The sequence below is a fragment of the Peromyscus maniculatus genome, chromosome 13, assembly GCF_049852395.1.
Source record: "Peromyscus maniculatus bairdii isolate BWxNUB_F1_BW_parent chromosome 13, HU_Pman_BW_mat_3.1, whole genome shotgun sequence".
Lineage (NCBI taxonomy): Eukaryota > Metazoa > Chordata > Mammalia > Rodentia > Cricetidae > Peromyscus > Peromyscus maniculatus.
Window position 1 is genome coordinate 11,252,254 of NC_134864.1, and position 18,639 is coordinate 11,270,892.

General features: G+C 53.8%; 1 protein-coding gene across 16 annotated transcripts in view; it reads right to left on the reverse strand.

Moving 5' to 3' along the window:
- Kif1a (kinesin family member 1A) overlaps positions 1-18,639 on the reverse strand; it is an 89,042-nt gene that overhangs the window by 48,141 nt on the left and 22,262 nt on the right. For 10 of the 16 annotated variants that reach the window (XM_076549657.1, XM_076549656.1, XM_076549655.1 and 7 more), the window contains exons 3-16: positions 16,633-16,709; positions 15,525-15,704; positions 14,836-14,901; positions 13,831-14,009; positions 12,622-12,733; positions 11,432-11,509; positions 10,647-10,712; positions 9,918-9,935; positions 5,910-5,985; positions 4,348-4,426; positions 3,360-3,502; positions 2,859-2,885; positions 1,493-1,626; positions 244-323 (exon numbers count right to left, since the gene is read on the reverse strand). In XM_076549657.1, coding sequence (XP_076405772.1) covers positions 244-323; positions 1,493-1,626; positions 2,859-2,885; positions 3,360-3,502; positions 4,348-4,426; positions 5,910-5,985; positions 9,918-9,935; positions 10,647-10,712; positions 11,432-11,509; positions 12,622-12,733; positions 13,831-14,009; positions 14,836-14,901; positions 15,525-15,704; positions 16,633-16,709 — 1,315 coding nt within the window. The remainder of the gene's footprint in view (positions 1-243; positions 324-1,492; positions 1,627-2,858; positions 2,886-3,359; positions 3,503-4,347; positions 4,427-5,909; positions 5,986-9,917; positions 9,936-10,646; positions 10,713-11,431; positions 11,510-12,621; positions 12,734-13,830; positions 14,010-14,835; positions 14,902-15,524; positions 15,705-16,632; positions 16,710-18,639) is intronic. The other 6 variants (XM_076549660.1, XM_076549659.1, XM_076549658.1 and 3 more) reach the window with 1 other exon arrangement.

Here is an 18,639-nt window from a genome sequence, read left to right on the forward strand (position 1 = left end):
TGGGCAGCGTCCACCGGTGGGACTGTGCCCACCCGCAGATCTGTTCCTCAAGGCCTCAATGGCCAGGGGCCAGTGCCACGCATTAGCTGCCTGGATCAGCCAGCACAGATTTGTCCCACGGCTGGCAGGCCACCTCCCCCAGGGCTTGGGTTTCCGGGGTCGGAGGCCAGGACTCTCTGGCTGTGCCCCCACCCCCAGGCCTGTTCCCCCCCCCCCCGCCCCCCCCTCCCCCGCACTGCTCACCTCTCCATCCGGATGGCTTCTGTCCGCCTCAGCTTCTCCTCCCAGGTCTCATTGAGTTCAGCGATGATCTTCTCTGTTTCCTGGGGAGCGAGACCAAGCACAGTGAGATCCCAGGGAGTGTGTGCGTGTGGGGGTGGGGGTGGGGGGGTGGGGAGGCAGGGTGTCAGCGGATGCAGGGGAGCCAGGGAAGGGGCTGCAAAGAACTCGGGCTGACTCTCAGGCACCTCCCGGCACTCGAGATTCTGAGGGGTCGAGTGGGGAGGTACAGCGGACTCTGCTGTGAACACACCCCATGGAACAAGGACAGCAGAATAAATCAGGAGGGTAGAGGAAGCAAGTGCCCCTGGAAAACACTGGACGCAGCTCCCAAACCTAACAGTCCCTTCTCAGGACATGGCCGCGCGCCTCATCCATGACACTGGCCCTCGTTCCCTTTCCCGCTCATGTCCTAGCTCCTCCCCCCCAACACTTCTGCCCCCAAGTCCCAAACAGGCCATGCGTCCCACACCCTGAAGCTTAATGCTCCCTGCTTCTTGGTCTGCCTATATTACCCCTCACACTAGCCTCTGCCCCTTGTCTCCCGGGCCCTCAGCCCCTAGGACTGGGCCACACTGCATTCGGAAGGAGTGTGAGGCTGGAGCTAGCCAAGCGCAGTGTTGGGGAGCAGAGAACACATCTGAGAGGGAGAACAGACAGCTAAGAGCCTGAACATCATCTTGGCGAAGGCAGCTCATCAGGACACCAGGCAGAGCTGCCAGGACCCGCAATGGCACCATAGAGGTGCTGCTGGAAGCCGGTGCCCCCACCTCAGCCTCTGCACAGCCCACCGTTACCTGTACCAGCGCCCGCTCACCCAGTTCAAGACTCAGTGTGAACCCTGTGCCTGACATTCCTCACTTGGGCTTCCCTCCCCTGGCACTCAGGGTCAAGGCCATCCAGAGAGGTCCGAGACCCTTCACAGGCACTTACTGCCCAGAAGTTCACTATCTGAACCTCGTGCAGCCTGGTGCCTGAATGCACTAGCTATTCTGGCTGCTGTGGGTGGGCTGGCCACAGTGCACCAGGGTGGCCACATCCCAAAGATTTCCATTATTATATCACTCTGATCCTGAGAGGCGAGGCTGTACATAAAGGGGTATCTCAGAGGTCACAGACAAGAGTCCTCCCTCACTTCTCTAGGCCTGCCTTGTCCTACAGGCTGATGCCCATCACCCCCACCCCGAAGTGCCCTGGACCAGGCGGCCCTCACCTTCAGCCTTTCAATAGCTTCCTCACTGCCTGGAGCAAACAGGATGCGCTCATGGAGACTGGACACAGAGGCCGCACGGCTGGACAGGGCTGAGAGTGAAGATGAGGGGCTCATGCCCACCAGGGCATTGGTCACTGTGGAGAGATTGTTAGGGGCTTGGCTTAGCTGGGCCCCACCAGAGTTATGGTTCCTGCTCTCAAGGTCGGGCATGTCTAAGGCATGAAGGGACAAGGGCAAGATAGAAAGGGAGAGAGAAGAAAAAGAAGCGGTTGGGGGAAGCAGGGGGCAGGGGAAGGGAAGGCAAGAAATGGGAAACACAGGCAAGGCCCAGCAGCCTGGCCCAGCCGCCCAGGACAAGCGCATGCAAGATCCTCTACCCTCGGCCCTGCTGCTCCCCTGCCTGGCCCCAGGCTCTCTCCCCTCAGCAGCACCCACAGCCCCTCTGTACCACATTCTGCTCCACTCCCCCTTTGACTAGGGCCTTTTTGCAGCCCCTGTACCTGCATCCAAGGCCCGTGCCCGTTAGCCGCCTCACAGCACCCCTGCACCTGAGGCCAGGAGCTCACCTAAGCTCGCTCAGGCACCTGTCCTCCCTACACCCCAACGTTCATGTCCACCTTCTGCGGATGGGCTGCACCTCTGCTGCAAGCCGAGCTGTACTCAGCATCCTGCTGAACCCAGAGTGGGCCCAAAGACTACCTGGAGAAGGAGCGTGGAGGATACTCCTGAGGGAGCCCCTACTCTTCCACCACCACCCCCGAATCCCGTCAGCCCTTAAAGATGGGGAGTCGGGCTGTGACGCCTGGAGGAGAAGTACCAGGCCCTTCCCAGCAGAAGCAGACACATAGCAAAGCAGCAGCCAGCACAGGACAGCACGGGGTACTGGGGAAGTGAACCCCAAGGATCCAGGTATCAGGGTGGAGGAGACTCGGCAGGGCAGGGCTTGGCAGCAACCATGGCTTTATCTCAGCCTCAAGACACTTTCAGGGACCCAGACGTGGGGGTAGCTGGAGCAGGAGCAGGCAGAGGTAGGTCTGCCTGGGCCAGGAGCCAGGAGAGCATGGCCTTCTGGCCCTCCAAGTCCTCAGGCTCTCACATCTGACCTTTCTAGGCCCAGGGGCGCTCGGGAGTCTGGCCCCAGCCACTTTTGGCTGCACTCTGTCTATTTACGGCCTTCGTTTCCCACACAGGGAGGGATGAACCAGAAACGTGGCTGGGAGGCAGATGCAATCCCCCATCACTTTACATCCCTGAAGTGGGGGAGGCAGGAGAGGTATGGGGGGGCTCCCTCCCCACCCGTGCTGCCCTGTGGCCCCCATGGCCGGGATGAAAGCAGGGGTGCGGAGCGGCAGTGGGGAATACACACATTTGGGTCCTCCAGGCACAGTGTTGGCTAAGGGGAGGGCAGGCAGGGGAGGAAGAGACAGAGAAACAGAGCAGTTTGTCTCCCAAGGGTTCATGGACCCATCTCACAGAGTGCTTAGCTTGGGGTAGAGTGGGTCTTCGGTGTAGGGACATGGTACCCACCGAAATCCCAGCAGCTGCAGCTGGCTGGCCTGTGGGCTTCCAGGAAACATTCCCTGGCCTGCTTGGGCCAGCTCCAAACCCAAACCGCGCAATCCATCCAGGCCAAGGCCAGAAAACCCGGCCCCGTCCTTGCCCACCCAGGCCTCCCACCCCGAGGCATCCTGCCCAGGAGCTGGAGGAGGGATGAGGTTGTGGACAGCTTAAACGCTTCCCGACAACTGTGGCTACAGTCAACAGCACATGAGTAGGAGGCGGCCCCAGGAGAGAGGGCATGAGGCCCAAGAGCTCCCTAGGTCTGAGGCCCCTGCCCTACCCAGGGCAGGCTGGCACAGACACTCACTGTCAGTGATATCGCCAAGACCTTGGGCGTACAGCAGGTCTCGCAGCCTGGTCACTTCATCCTTCAGCTCTCGAATCAGCTTATTATTGGGGTCTTCATTGATAATGGCGTTACAGCGGATCTGTTTGGCCCGGTCTGCATATCTGGACAGCAAAGAGATGTCGGAGTTGGGGGATAGGTCCATATAGCATGCCCGGGGGTGTTCAGAACTCTGCCTGGTGAGTTTGGCTGGGGGGAAAATCTTTGACCTAGGCTGGCAGAATGAGAAATCACCCCACTGCCCTAAAGGATAGCCTCTGGGACCCCTGGCCAGGAACAAGCTACAGGTGGGATAATCCAGCCTGCCTTGTCTACTTAGGAAACTGAGGTTCTGGGGCAGAAGGCACAGGGCAGTGTCCTCCTCCATACTGACAGCCTTGGACCTGAATCTGACAGTCCAGGGTCGAGAGAAGAGGGCTGTTCTAGAACAGAGGTGCAAGATGCATGTGTATGTGAGAACGGCCACCCACACCTATCACAGCCCAGCATGCTATTTGTCATCCCAGAAGCACATGTGAGTTTGCCGTGGCACAACCTCTATTTTCCACAGAAAGTGTACACTCTCTAGAGGCCAAACATTCCCAACCCAGTCAATCAAGCTGCCTTCTGCATCAGGCTTCCCATCCCCAAATGCCCACCTCTTAGTGGGAGATTTTGGGAGAGCTCATTGGCCCTTATTTGGGAATTTAAAGTCCTCCACTTCCACAGCCAGAAGTATGTCTTTTCCAGCGTGGTGCCACAGAGGTCTGGGCCACCTGCAGCCCTGATATGTGCCCCAGAGGACACTAGGGACAGAACAGGGCCCACAAACATCCTGGCGCTCCAGCATCGTTACTGCTGGCCTCTGAGTTCCTGCAGAATGCTTCCCAAAGGGACACCCTTTTTCTGGTGTTTTTGGCTGAAACATGGAAAGACATGTTCTTACCCCAGGGTCCCCTGCAGAACGTACCTCAGTGTGCTGAGGGTCTCATCATAGTTGATGTCTGCAGGGCTCAGGGCCGCCACCATGGCTGTCCTTGAGTTACCACCTGTGGGAAGACAATCAGTTTGTACACTAGGTCCTCTTCCTAAAGCTACAGGTCTCCTGTGTTATGTAGACAGTGGCGGGTCGGGCCTTCCTTGGCTGCCCCTCAGCTCCCATTAGCCATTTTCCAACCATGGGCCTCCTTTTCCCTACAGCAGAGATAAGTTGAGGGGAGTTTTTGTTTTGTTTTGTTTTGTGTGTTTGGGTTTTGATTTTGTTGTTTATTTGCTTGTTGTTTTGGTATTTATTTCAGTATTTGTGACCAATTTTTTTTCCCTACTCATTTTTATCTTTTCCATTTGAAATACTCGCCTGAATATTTGCCATTGGGTTCTTGGCTTAGAGTGGGTAATAACTAAAGAAACAGCGGTTCTTGGATTCCTCATTGTCTGAGTGCTGGAGAGTGAACCCTGTTAGGCTCAGTTGCCTCAGTGGCCCTGACAAAGTTACACACTGAGCCTGCTTCACTCCTCAGGACTAACCCTGTCCATGCTCCAAGTTTGCCCAGGCTTGCCTGCTTTACCTCAGAGAACTGTGTCCTGGGGCCACATCCCTGATGTGTGGCTCTCCAGTGAGTCTCCGATAGAGACCATGAGGAGAGAAGGACTTGGGCACACACCCCAAGAATGGCTATAGGGGAGGATTCTCCCCGAGGACCTCCTCTAGTGCTGAAACTGGTTGTGACCCCATGAGAGAGGTCTGCTTCTTCCTTAGGTCTCATCTCAGGCAAAGGAACAGGTGATTGTGGCAACAGTCCTGTCCTCTCACTAGGACCCAACATGCTTTCATATACGTGAGGCCACCATGACACACGATGCTGGCCTGAGATCGATATCAGCGTAACCAGCTGTGGGATGCAGAGTCATGTAGCCGAGGAAGCCAGGGAGTCCCAACCAAGATCTATTTTATCACCTCGGGTGTCAGCTCCTCCAGCTATAAGGGTATCCAGAGGGGACCCTGAGGTCATTTTGGAAAAGACATCAGCCTTCATCTCTCAGCCTTCATCTCTCCATCATCTCTCTCCACTCAGAATTCAGGCAGCAAGGAGGAGGTTAATGTCAGTCCCTCAAATCCTAGCAGGTCAGCAGGACTCCCAGAACCAAGAACTAGGTCCGTGTTATAGACACAAAACTAAAGGTCCAGAGGACGGTGGGAATTTGTTCAGGTGCCTTAAACAAGTTCACCCACGAAGGTAGACACCAGAGCAGGTATTCTGTGGGCCCCAAAGGCCATTGTGGCCTCCCAAACTTGCTTTGGTTTGGAAGGCCCAGGGCCTTCCACAAGGGTTGTACTATGAACCAACTGGCCCTCCCAGGGTTACTTTGGACTTGTCCAGAAAGGGCAAGAGGCTGTGTTGTGGCTGAGCAACAAAATGTTTCTTTTCTCGCAAGGAGATTGGTGTAGCGCAGAGGGGAAGTCAAAAGCCCAGTGACCAGGGAATTAATGCCGCTCACCCACCGGTGACTAGGGAATTGGCACATACTCACCCAGGTTTTCCCGGAGAAGCCAGGTCAATACGGAGTCTCGGTAAGGGATGAAATCTGTTTTCTTTTTTTTCTTGTTCTGTGGGGACATTCAAGGTCAAGCCTGAGTCTACTGGAAGGGAAAGGAAGGGCGAAGGGAAAGGGGGAGGGGGAAGGAAGGGAAGCAAGTACCATGTTCTCAGTGCCTCCCTACACTTCACCTGAATCCTGGGCAACTCAAATCTGGGCTGGAATCAAGGCCATGCTAGCACATCCTTCCGGCTCCTCCCTCACTCATTCCGATGTGTCTGGGCCACTCAACTGGACTCGAGACCAGGGACGTTGACATCACTGGCCACTGTGTCTTCCCCTCCTCTGCCGGGACAGCAACCCCTTCCGGCAGGGTGAAACGTCTTCTCCACTAATGAGGCATTTCCGATGTCCACCCAGTCTCAGTTTCCCCACAAAACTCCCTCCGGTCCCTCAGAAGTCAACTCCGAGCCCCTCCTTTAATAATTTGCTCTCTCTGTGCCTCCCCTGAGCATCAGTTGTGGCCAGCAGACACAGCCCTGTCCCCTGGACCCTCCATTCTAAGGGAAGCACACAGGTACCAGCTCAAGGGTCGTCCCATTCCCCCAGATGCAGACACAGTCCATCATCATCCCTAGGACGAGCTCCACTACCTCACAAGGGTATAAATTTTGGATGTCCTGAAGCCATACCATCAAAGTGGGTTTCAGAACTGAGGCACTAATTTCTCTGAGTGGCTCCTAAGAGTGCGCCTCCCCCCTGAAAGCTTGACCACACCAGGGACTTTCTGCTTTGCCTCTGAAAACTCAGTACAAGAAAAGAAAAATTTCTGGCTTGGCTTTCTAATGTCTAGTTCCTGAGGTTGAATTCTCTGTCATATGTTGTCCCACAGCATATGTTGGTCGCTTCAGCCAAGGAGCCCAACAGTACCCATGAGTCTACAGTGCTCATTCCAGCCCCCAGGAGCCCTGTCCAGTCATCTCTGCCACTTCCCAGAACCGCCCACTCGCTTGCTCTCTCTCTGCCATCTCCAGCCTGGATCACTGCCACACTGACTTTCTATTCTGCCGACTACCGTGCCAGACCATCTCACTCCCAATCTACGTTCATGTCTGAGCACAGCCCAGATTGAATCTGATTCAGCACTGCTGAAAATTCACCCACTGCTTCCTATTAAATTACAATCAGCCAAACTCTAAACGGTAGACCAAAGACCTCAGCCTCCTTGTCTTTCCTCATCTTCAGCTGCCTCCTCTCCAGGTTCTGTTCCTCAACCAGTAACTTCAGAACTCACTCCGTTCCTAGAAGTTTTTATCAAGGACCTTCACGCAGCTCGTTACACTGTTCTCACAGGGTCTTCCACTGCCTCACTCTCCTCCCTCAGCCCCTCACAGTTAAACACACCATTCCTCAAGCTGTTCCTCCCAGCAGTTGACACAGATCCTCAGAGTTCCACACCATTCCGCTCAGGGTTCCTCACGCAGTTCTCAGCCTCACAGTTGATGAAGGGTCATCACACAACCTTTTCCCTAAAAAGTTTCTTACTGTCCCTCAAACCTCTCACAGAATCCCTTACATCATCACCCACTTTTCAGTTTCCCCACAAGTCTTCACAGTGTTCATAAGTTACACACATGCGTGCACATACACACACACCTCACACTGTTCTTCCACACAGTATTCACATCATTCTATACAACTACTCTAAGTCATCGGCTTCTCTGTAGTTCCGGCACAAACTGTCCACACAGCTCCTCACAAATCTTCAAGCATGGCCACACAGGCACCTCAGACACCATTCCTCACCCAGTTTCCCACACGATTTCTCCTAAACCCACATCCATCCCCTCACAGTTTCCCACATAATTCCCCAATCCTAAACACAGCAATTATGCAATTCAGTAACATTCTCTCCACAGTTCATTTTCTCTCAAAATTGTCCACAGTTCCTCAAACCGTTCTTTACAGTTCCTCACACAGGTTCCCACACAGAACCTCAAAGTTCCATGCTGCTCCTATTCCTCATTTAGTTGCCCACATAATTAAACTCCCCGAAATTCCTCATACAAATCCTCAAAAGTCCTGGACATGCTTCCTCACGCAGTTTCCTAGTTTCTCACAGCTCCTCACAACGCCCACGTCTCTTGGGCGCTCGCAAACCACAGCATGATTGTAAATACTGTCAACTTGAAAAAAGGAAATCTATGATCACCTAGGAGACAAGTCTCTGGGCATAGCTGTGACAGAGTTTCTAGTTAAGTCAATTGAAGTGTGACGAACCAACATAAATGTGAGTGACACCATTCCCATCACAGGGTTGACACGGTCCTGGACTGAGTAAAAAGGAGAGAGCTGAGCTGTAGTATTCATTACCGTCTGCTTCCTAAGTCCCTGCCCTGTCTTCCCCACCACGGTGGGCTATATCCTCAAACTGAGCCAAATAAACCCTTCCTTTCTCGGTTTAGAAACATTTATTTACACACAGGAGTGCTGTGGGATGTCCTTCCATATGTTGTGACTACGTGTTGCTCTCATTGGTTGATGATAAAGCTGTTTGACCAATGGCGAGGCAGAATAAGGTCAGGCAGGACATTCAAACTGAAGATGGAGATGAAGAAGGACCGGGTCGGGGCAGATGCCAGCCAGCCGCTGAGCAAGCAAGATGTGTAGTACATGAGGTAACAAGCCATGAGCCACACGGCCAAACATAGATAAGAATTATGGGTTAAGTGTGAGAGTCAGCTAGTAACAAGCCTGAGCTAATGGCTAAACATTTGTAAGTAATATTAAGTCTCTGAATCAATCATTTGGGAAGCAGCTGCCGGGTATTTGGGAGCTGCTGGCAGGACAGAAACTTCCGTTTACACACTGTATACATGTGGCGGTCAGAGGACAACCTGTGGGAGTTGGCTTTTCTTTCACCACACAGGCCCGAGGGCTCAGACTCAGTCAGGCATGCTTGGTGGTAAGCACCTCTGTGCACTGAGTCATCTTGCCAGTACCCTTTCCTTTTCAGGTTGTTGTTGGGGATTTTGTCACAGCAGTGAGAAAAGAATCGACACGCACATGCTTCGTTTCAGTTTCTTTAAAATGCTTCTGTCATTTCGAAACCGTTCACATACTCCCCGCGGTCCCACAAAATTCACGTTTCTGATGATTCTTCATGAAATTTCCATGGAGCTCCCCACAATTTCACAATTTCATCTCATATTCCCGTAATACCTCACACACCCCACAGTGTCTCAAAATTCACATCATTTCGTCAGTCCCTGTCAGAAGCCGTCATCAAGTTCCTCAGGCATTTCCCCCAAGGTTTCTCACGGTTCCTCAAAGACACCCGGGACAGTTCCTCACAGCTTTCTGCACATCTCCACCCAGTGTAAGTGGCATTCGCTCTCACTTCCTCACGCCTTTCCTTACAGTCTGTCATGTGGTATTTCACAGTTGCCCACACAGTTCCTTGTGTTTCCCTCACACAATCCCTGCACCTTTTCACATACTTCCTCATATAATTCCACACGCTCTTCACCTGCTTTCTCCCATATTGCCTCTTAGTAGCTCCCACAGTTCCCTACACATACCAAACTTCTACCACCTCAGCATCTTACATCAGCCCTTCTGGCTCCCCGCCAGTTCTCGGGTCTTCTGCCTGAGGCCGTGTATCTCTAGAAAGCTTTCTATCCATTCAGATTACAGAATTCCACTTTGGGGCCACCACTGAAGACCTTCCTCACCCTGTGTAAAATTCATCCCAATTGGTAATTACATTTTCATGTTTCTGTGTATTGTGCCCCTCCCCAGCTGTGGAGCCAGATGTGCTGTTCATCCTAAGACCCGGCTGCTAACGCAGGTCCCCAGCTCAGAAGTGCACTTTGTGTTTTTTCATGAAGTGAATGAACGGGGTATAGACTCTGCTGCTGAGGTGTACAGAGTAGGGAGCTGGGGCCAAGGGCACTCTTGTTTCCACCCCCCTCTCCCTGGAAGTTAAAGAACTCAGCTTACCTTGTTGGGTCCAGAGTCCTGAAAAACAAAGAACAGAGAGTCTAAGAACCCAGAGGTTCTGGGGTCCAGGGGTACCGTGGGCAGGGAGGACAGGCTGGCTCCAGAGGGACCGATTGTAGGCAGAAGCCAGGTATCTGTCACTCACTGCCCAGACACAGCTGGCCACCCTGAGCTGGTCATGACACGCAAATCACGTAAGAGTGTGGCTTCTCAGGCTGCCGTCACACAGCAGTCTCCGCATACTCTGGATAATTTCAGAATAGGACACAGTCTCTAGAATCCTTCCCGGGATGTTTTGGTGGGTAGACACTGCTGTCTGTCCTCCAGTGTCTGTCACACCTAGCTCCTCGCCTCCAAGGACTGTGGGCTCCCTCTAGAGGATGGCCTTTGTCAGACCAGCACTGGTCAGAGCTAAGCACTGTAGTACCCGTCCACAAGGACGCCAGCCAGCACGTTCACAGCTGACATGTGGTAATCCTTAGAAAGGTGAGACCAAGGAGGCACACCATCCCTTTGTTACAGGTAAGAAAATCGGGGTTCTAGAGAGTAACAAGGATTGTTATTTCATTTCCATCTCTGGACTTACTCTTGAGTCCGAGCTCTCTCTCTCTAAAATTAGAACCTAGGGACATGTGTGAAGACACCCAGCCTTTCCTTGGGGGCAGGTGAGGGTCACACCTCTGTAGCCCATCCCACCAATTGAGCTCCAGAAGCCCGGAGCACGCTCACCATTTCAGCCAGGGCAGAGATGACCTTTCCCAGGGTGGTCAAAGACTTGTTGATGTTGGCTCCCTCCTGTGTGTAGAGAAGGTGATCAGGGGGGCAGGTGGTACCTGCAGCCTCTTGATCTAGCATGATCCCCAGGGGTCTGGTCCGTGTGGCATGGGGCTGAGGCCCTGAAGCTGATCTCTGAGGTCACTAGGCACAGAGGAGGCTGGGGGGCAGGCAGCTAGCTGGTCAGAGGTCCAGAGTTCTCGCTCAGCTCCCATCAGCATCCTAGATAATCTCTTAGATGTCCCCACACAGTTCAACTTACAGGGGGCCCTTCCCAATCAACAGACCACAGGCATGATGAGTCAAAGGTAGGAGACACTCAGAAACATAAAAATGCTCCTTCCTGACATGCAAGACTGTTTTCAGAAAGGGTGTGCCTTCAGGACACAGGCTGGTTAGCTCAGTCCACTGCTACCCCACAGCCTGTCTCCTCTAGGGTGGGAAATAAAACATACTGGATATGAAGTACAGTGAAGGACACTATGAGCTTACTCTCTGGCTGGTATCTATCCTTGTATACTAGAGCTGGGGTGCCGAGCTTAGTATTCTGTCTACTGAAGACCAAAGGCTCCAGCCTGTGTAGCCCACCGTTCCTGTACAGGTTTGCCTTTGATGGTGGCCCAGTCTTGCTCCATCCCCACACAGAATTTCTGTCCAGCCCAGCCTGGAGCAGCAAATGCTTGGACACTGGGCCTCTGAGCGGACTCACTGCCCTTCTGGGTGTGACAGCCTGGCCCTACCTTGAGTCGTGTGCCCTTGGCTCCGGTGGAATCAGCTCGTTCACTGCCAGCCAGGTCCACAAGGCTGATTTTGCTCACCTGAAATGGCAGATGCATCAAATTCAATCTCCTGCCGCAAAGCCCCCTCAGGGGCATCTTGTTCCTCTGAGGAGAGTCTCATGAAGCACTTGAGGAGCTATGGCCACACCCCTTCCCTGGGGTCTTCCCATCTTTGATCCTCCCAGTTTCCTTCTTCACCCCCATTCATAGCTTTTTCAATGTTCTATCCCAGCAAGGTACCACACCACCTCTTCAGAAGCTGCGCACATCTCCCACGGCCCTGCCTCCTTGGGCTGGGCATGCTATACAGCAGCACAAGAGGTAGAGTCAGTTAGGTACGGTCACCCATTTTCACAGATGTCTCTAACCATCTGTGATGGAATTTGAACTCAGATCCATGAAAGGCCTTGGCTGTTGCTTGGCTGCCTCATAGGGCAGGCGCTGGCCAGGTTCCCTGCAGAGATGGAGTCAATTACATGACTCCAGGAAGGCACAGCCTCTCCTGACCATCTGGATGTAAGAGGAATCTTCTCAGAGAAAACCTGGCAGTGAAACCTTGTCCTCTCCAGTGACCCAGTCCTCTTCTGCCTTCCTGAGCCTCTGACTACTTCATGGGGACACAGTTGGGAGCATGGCACCAGGCCCAGGTGACCCCACCACTGTCAGGGACTGACATGGACCTTAGAGGACACTTAGCTCCTCTTCAGAGCTCTTTCCCCAGGAGTTTGAGAGAATGTTCGCACAGAAAGACCTCCAGGCAAAGAGACACAGAGACCGACAGGCTCAGAATGACCCCGCTACCCTCCCAGAAGCTCACAGATTGGATCACTAAGATAAAGACCCCCGGAAACAACACCCAGACAATGTCCCAATCCATTGAGAATGCCAAGGTGTGCCTTGTAGGAAGGGCATCTGGAACATGGACTGCCAGGGCTGTGCTCCCTCAGCATTGGCACTCTACCTAAGAAAACACTGCCCTCCGCATGTCCTGTTCCCAGTTGGGACCCCGTCTCTCCAGGGAGAGCAGGAGACCCTGCCCTACCAGCCTTTACCAAGGGTCCACAAACACCACCGTAACCTTCCACCCCCAGCCCAGTGACAGCTACCACCCTAGGTGGAATCTGCCCACCCAGACCTCTCCGCATGCTCACTTTCTCTGTGGTAATGTTGGTCTCTGCATCATGGCGCTTCTGGGTGAAGATGATGTTGAAGACAGCGTGGGAACGGCTGCTGGTCTCATTCATGTTTGTGGCCGCCACAGTCCTGGGGGCAGGAATGCGCTTGAGGTTTTCTGCCCCTTACCCGGTGATCAGGCATGAGGGTCACTAGTGGCAGTAGTGTGCTCACCTAGGTCACTGGAACTCAAATTCTTCAGCCTAGTTGTGACCATATTGTCTACCAAAACTCAAGCCCAGTTCCCACCTGCTGGTCCATCACGGATGTGCTCAACCCTCAATAATGTCATATATGGGGGCAGGGGTACAGTGTCCCCAGTGCTTCCTGCTACTAAGGTTCAACGTCACCCAACTGGACAGAAGTCCTCACAGGCTTTGATGCGGGAAAGCCCCTTGGAAGGGAAAAATACCCATCACCCATCTCATGCCACTCCAGCCACTCTTAGGAGAGTGCCATGTCCTCAGTAGCCATACCCCACAGAAGGTAATATGTGCCAACTCTGTGGCCCATCAGGGAAAGAGCCCAAAGCTGCTTGAGACAGATGGGGGTTGATCCCAAACTGCCCCAATCTGCTAAGCACCTCAAAGAATCTCCCAAGATGGAGTTCACTGCAACAGCTCAGAACCTGCAAAAGTCACACTGTCCCTTACATGCGCTGAGGGGCTTTATGAACAACACTGAAGGACTGTTGGGGTAGCTCAGGACACACACACACACACACACACACACACACTACCCCAGGAGCTGAAGGCAATCACCTGAGCAACCTGGGGCAATCAATGTGTGTCAGAAGGACCATCAGGACAATCAGTGTCCCAGGCCAAAGTAAGTGGATTGCTTATGGCCACCATGATGAACCCTCACAGTGTCTAGACCCAGGCCTAACGGAATAGCTGCCCTTGGGCCCAAAGACTGGCTCGGAGCCATTGGTATTGCTATCAGGGCCTCGTTGATGGAGGTGACAGTGCCACACAGCCCATTTGCTCAGCCTAGGAGCAGCCCTCATGCAGCTGGAAGCCAGTGCCTCTCTCAGGCTGACACATGTCCTCCGTGGTCTGGCACATGAGGCCCATTCCTGCTTGGGAGCCACCACACAGACCTATCAGAAGGTGAAGTCAATAGTGCCCCCAAGAACCAGGCCAGAGGAGAGAGTATGGCTAAGGAGGACAAGTCATCCCACCTACCTAGCCTTGTTCCCTGAGTCCATGAGGTCCTGGATGTCATTGTAGGAGGTTACAGCCAGTTTGGAGAGGTCTTCCACATAGGGCCCCAGCAGAGGGTGTTCCCTCACACGCAGATTGCCTTTGTTCTTGGGGTTCAGGAGGTCACGGACCCGCTCACAGTAAATCTCCATGTAGCTGACCTGAAGAGCAACACCACCGGGACCCCAAGTAAGGCTAGGCTGCACAATCGGGACCCCAAGTGATGCTGAACTGCACCATCAGGACCCCAAGTGATGCTGAACTGCACCATCAGGACCCCAAGTGAAGCTAAGCTGCACCGTCAGGATCCCAAGTGATGCTGAACTGCACCATCAGGACCCCAAGTGGAGCTGAACTGCACTGTCAGAGCTCCAAGTTAGACTGAGCTGCATCATCAGAACCCTGTGGCATGGCAGAGAGTTGATCCCTGGAAAGGGCACACAGGGCATCCAGCCTGTGGCCTCTGCATGAGTGTGGATGTCATCCCACCTCTAACTGCCCAGCCCTTCCTCCATGTAACTGACAGGACCAAGCTATACCATCAGGGACTCCAAGGCAGGACAGTGGCTGCCTGCCTACTGAGCAGGACACACAGAGAATACTCAGCCAGGGTCAGCCTATTTCCACCTACCCAGCCCTCTCCCACTCAGAGCCATCTTGAGACTAGCCACATAGCACAAACCGCTGTGGTCACCCTGGAGCGACCTCAGCTTCAAGGATGAAGCCACAGTACAGCCCAGGCTTTGTGGTGTCTTCCCCTACACCGGGCAGAATGAGTAGCTATGTAATAAACACCTGCCAGGGGTCAACTTCCCATCACCCCTGAGCTCTGAGAGTTTCCAAGTCCCATGTGGGCCTGCTGACACAGTCATTGTGCAGACAGGTGACAGGAATAGATAATCATTTTAGGTCACAGAAGCATCACCGACCATGCCTAGAACTCCCCAGATCTACACTCAGAAGCAGGCAGCAGGCAGGCGGTCCTACCTCCACGGAGTAGGACATGTTGTCATTGGTCGTGTCATTGATGCGAGAGAAGAGGTCTTCACAGAGCTTCAAGGATAGAGGAAAACAAGTTAGCTGATGAGGACTGGTGGCCCGGAGCCCTGTCCCTCATCATGCTGTGAGCAGCTTGTACCCAGATGGGGTGCTGCTTGGTCAGACCCCTCTGGTCCCTCCAAGATACGCATTCCAATATAAAGGCCTGAATCCAAGCACCCCATCTTCTGACTCTAGTGTCCCCCTGGTTAGTATCTGGCCCTTTCCAAGATTATCTATTTGTCACCCTGTCCTCATCTGCATAGAGGCTGGGGCCATTGTTCCTCAGCGGACCCAGCATTCCTCCTTCTCTGACCAGGACAAGTGCTGGCCCAGCTTGGATCCAGAGGCCTCCTGCTGGGAGGAGAGGAAGGGCTGGGAGAGGTCAGACTTTTAGTGGCTTCTGAGGAGCCGTCTATATCTCAAACATGTCGTCACCCCTTGTCCAGGCTACCTGACATCTGCCCCCAATCCTCACAACCCCCACAGAGAACATCTCCCCCGCCAGTGCCTTATCTTGTGTATATGCCCCCACTGGGTACTGTCAAAGGCTGACCCCCTCCTGTAGCGCATCCCAGGCCCTACCCCTTCCTCCTCCCAGGCCACCTCCCACGACCCTTTCTAGGCCCCACGCATGCCTGTGGGATGATGCCTTGTTGGTCCTTCTCTTGCTTCCCCATCATGGTGTAGGACTTGCCCGCCCCTGTCTGCCCATAGGCAAAGATGCACACATTGTAGCCCTCGAAGGCATGCTGGAGCATCTCTTCTCCAATGTCCCTGTACACCTGCTTCTGAGAGGCATAGTTGATGTCCTCGGGCTGCAGAGAGAAGAGGTGTGGCTGTAGAAGGCTACGGGCCCTGAGAGTGTCCCTGAATCCTCAGAGCCCAAGTAGGGCCAGGGCCTCTGGATAAGGGATATGCTATAGTACATCCTAATCTTGACTGTGGATGGCTTTCTGAGGGGTCCTCTGAGTCACAAATGAGAGTCAGAGGGTGGCTGGGCGGCAGAGGGGGGTAAAGAAATCACAGCAGAGTGTAGCATGTGCAAAGACCCAAAGAGAAGAGAGAAGAGCCCAACCCAGCCGGTTCCTGTGACAGTGTTGGGTTTAGCAACAGCAAACGCTGAAAGGAGGCAGGGCTCAGGGACTCAGGGGCTCGGGGACTCGGGGACTGTCTAGGCTGGACATTATCCTGAGGGCAGAGGGTTCGTCAGGCAGAGGGAGGACATGGCCAAGCCAAAGGGCACAACCATGAAGGAGGACTAGATGGGGCACTGAAGAACTCTGGGTCTACATTCAGAGATCCAGAGGCCAAGGAGCTTGAGGGAATGGATGGCACGCTTCTAGAAGGAGCCAGGATGAGGTGGAACATGGGCAGGGCCTGGTGTGGACTGGGTGTGGGGGCTGGGGAGGGAGGAGTCTAGAGTCCTTCTATCTCTCAGCTTTCAGGATACTGGAGCTCACAGATATGGCTCAGCTTTGGGATTTCTGAGTTTGGAATATTTGGGAGAGGGGAGAAGACCTAAGTGGATGGTCATAGCTGTGATACTGTGAGCAGAAGGATCTGGTCCTTAGAGGTTGGTGATCAACTCAGAGTGACCCTCAAGGAGAATAGGGTAGATCTTCATTCCATTTTATAGGAGAACATGCAGCTTAGGGAGATCTCAGGGCTCCCGAGGGTCACACTACAGTCAGGGCTGGGCCAGTTTTCACACCACCAGCCTGCCTCTCCCCAGACGCAGCTCACCGAGGTATGAGACCAGTAGGAGTAGTCAAAGCTGAAGCTCTTGGGTGTCTCCTTGGGCTGTTTGGGGTTAACAATAGCTGCAATGGACAAAGATAATGAGGTTGGTTAGTTCTATGCTATGGACTCCCAACCATCCTGACTAAAGTAGACACCTAATCCTCGGAGTCCCAGGCAAGTCAGACGGACCCCCAAACTAGACAGGACAAGAGACCCACTTGCAGATACACAGGAGTCTTGGCCCTTCTCTCTGGGGTGGACTCACGGATACCAGAGAGCATCACCAGACTAGGCCTGTCGTCTGGTGAGTCCCCCCTGAAGACAGTCACACTGCATGCTCCAACTCCCCTGTTCTGAGGTTCTACAGCCTACTGGTCTACCTGCCTTGCCTGGCACATTTGTGCCTCCAAAGTAGCTGATGTCTAGGGTACCCTGTCACCCTCCCAGTCCTACCTCTTGCAGGCACTCTCATACCTGCACAGCTCATCTGGGTGTTTGTGTGCGTGGGAGGCGGGGCATGCTCACTGTCTTACAGGGGAGGTACTCATTGCCGGGCATATCACAATTCCCTCCCCTTCTGTTGTCAGTGAATGCCTTCTAGCCTGTTGTTATGACCCAGGCTCATGGGCTTCTCCCCTGACTTGTTCCTCTTGAGGTATTACAGTGTCTGCCTCCTCCTCCCATCCTCACAGAGGCCCCATCCCAACCCCAGAGACCTAGATGGCTGAGGCATCATCTTAGTCCTAGAGCCAGGGACGAATTTTGAGTGAGCACTGATGTGTCACCCACACCTAGGGCCTGAAGTTTCCCAAGAGAGGCCCCAGTAGTCCAGGAGGCCTACAATGCCACACAATAGCCTACAACTTCCATCCCCCCACAAGCCTGATCCACAGCACCTATGCTCCGTAGCCACAGAAGGGACTTGGTTCCTACACCCTAAGGCTGTGTTCCCCAGACTATCAAAGACAAAATACCTGTGTATGATGCAGACTTGAGGCCCCCAGGTCAGATGCATAGCCTGCCCAGGGTTCTCACATCCAGAAAGGACACGGGCCAATCATAGTCATCATCAATTCTGGAAAGCAAAGGTCCCCACCCCCAGGACTCTGTCAACTTGGGACTAGTCTTCCTTAGTGAGAGTCTTAGAATCCCTGGTGCACCACCAGCCTGCAGCTAAGGTGACTTCCTGCTTCCGGTATGAGGAGGGAGAAGACACCTCTTCTCAGACATGACTGAACTTTTCCCCAAAACCTGCACCTACTTCAGAATGAACCCCCTGATATGTCAAGGTGACTGTTTGGAGACGGGGGTCACTGCAATGATGTCGTCAGAGTGGACCTTCGCCTAGTATGACCTAGATAGCCTTACAAGACAGAAAAATTGGGAGACACACACATACAGGGAGGACACTGCATCCCTTAAGATAAAGTTGAAAAGCAGGATGAGAACTCCACAACACCAAATCCATCAGCACTCCAGGAGCTATGCAGGGGCCTGGGGAGGATCCGCCCTCCCAGCCCCAGGAGGCCTCAGCCTAGACTGCAAATCTGCAGAGTGGCTGTGTAGTCCATTCCTGAAGTTAAACCGCCCTTCCATGATCTGTCATGGCAGCTCTGGGAAGCCAAACACCCCATGGCCACGCAGCCCTCTACCGCTGTAACATGCTCAGGGGCCCCCCTCTGGTCAAACATCTGGCCCAAGCATCACTGGGTGCCCTCTCTCCTCAGAGCCTACCTAAGCCCCTAGACTGGAGTTTCCCCAAGTCCAGCCTTTGGGAGGCCAGTGGGAGAACACACTGACTGACCATGTATGTCCCACCACAGCTGCCTCAAGGAGGCAGAGGTACAAGCTGACCTAGTTTCAAGTCCTTCTGGGATGCAGGAACAGTGGCCTCAATGCAGCCGAAACCCAAGTACAGATGGGGTCGGTGCCGTGGAAACGGCCGGTGCCATGGAAACGGCTGTGGTACTTCTTCAGTGCAGCGTAACTGGGCCTCCGAAACCCCGATGA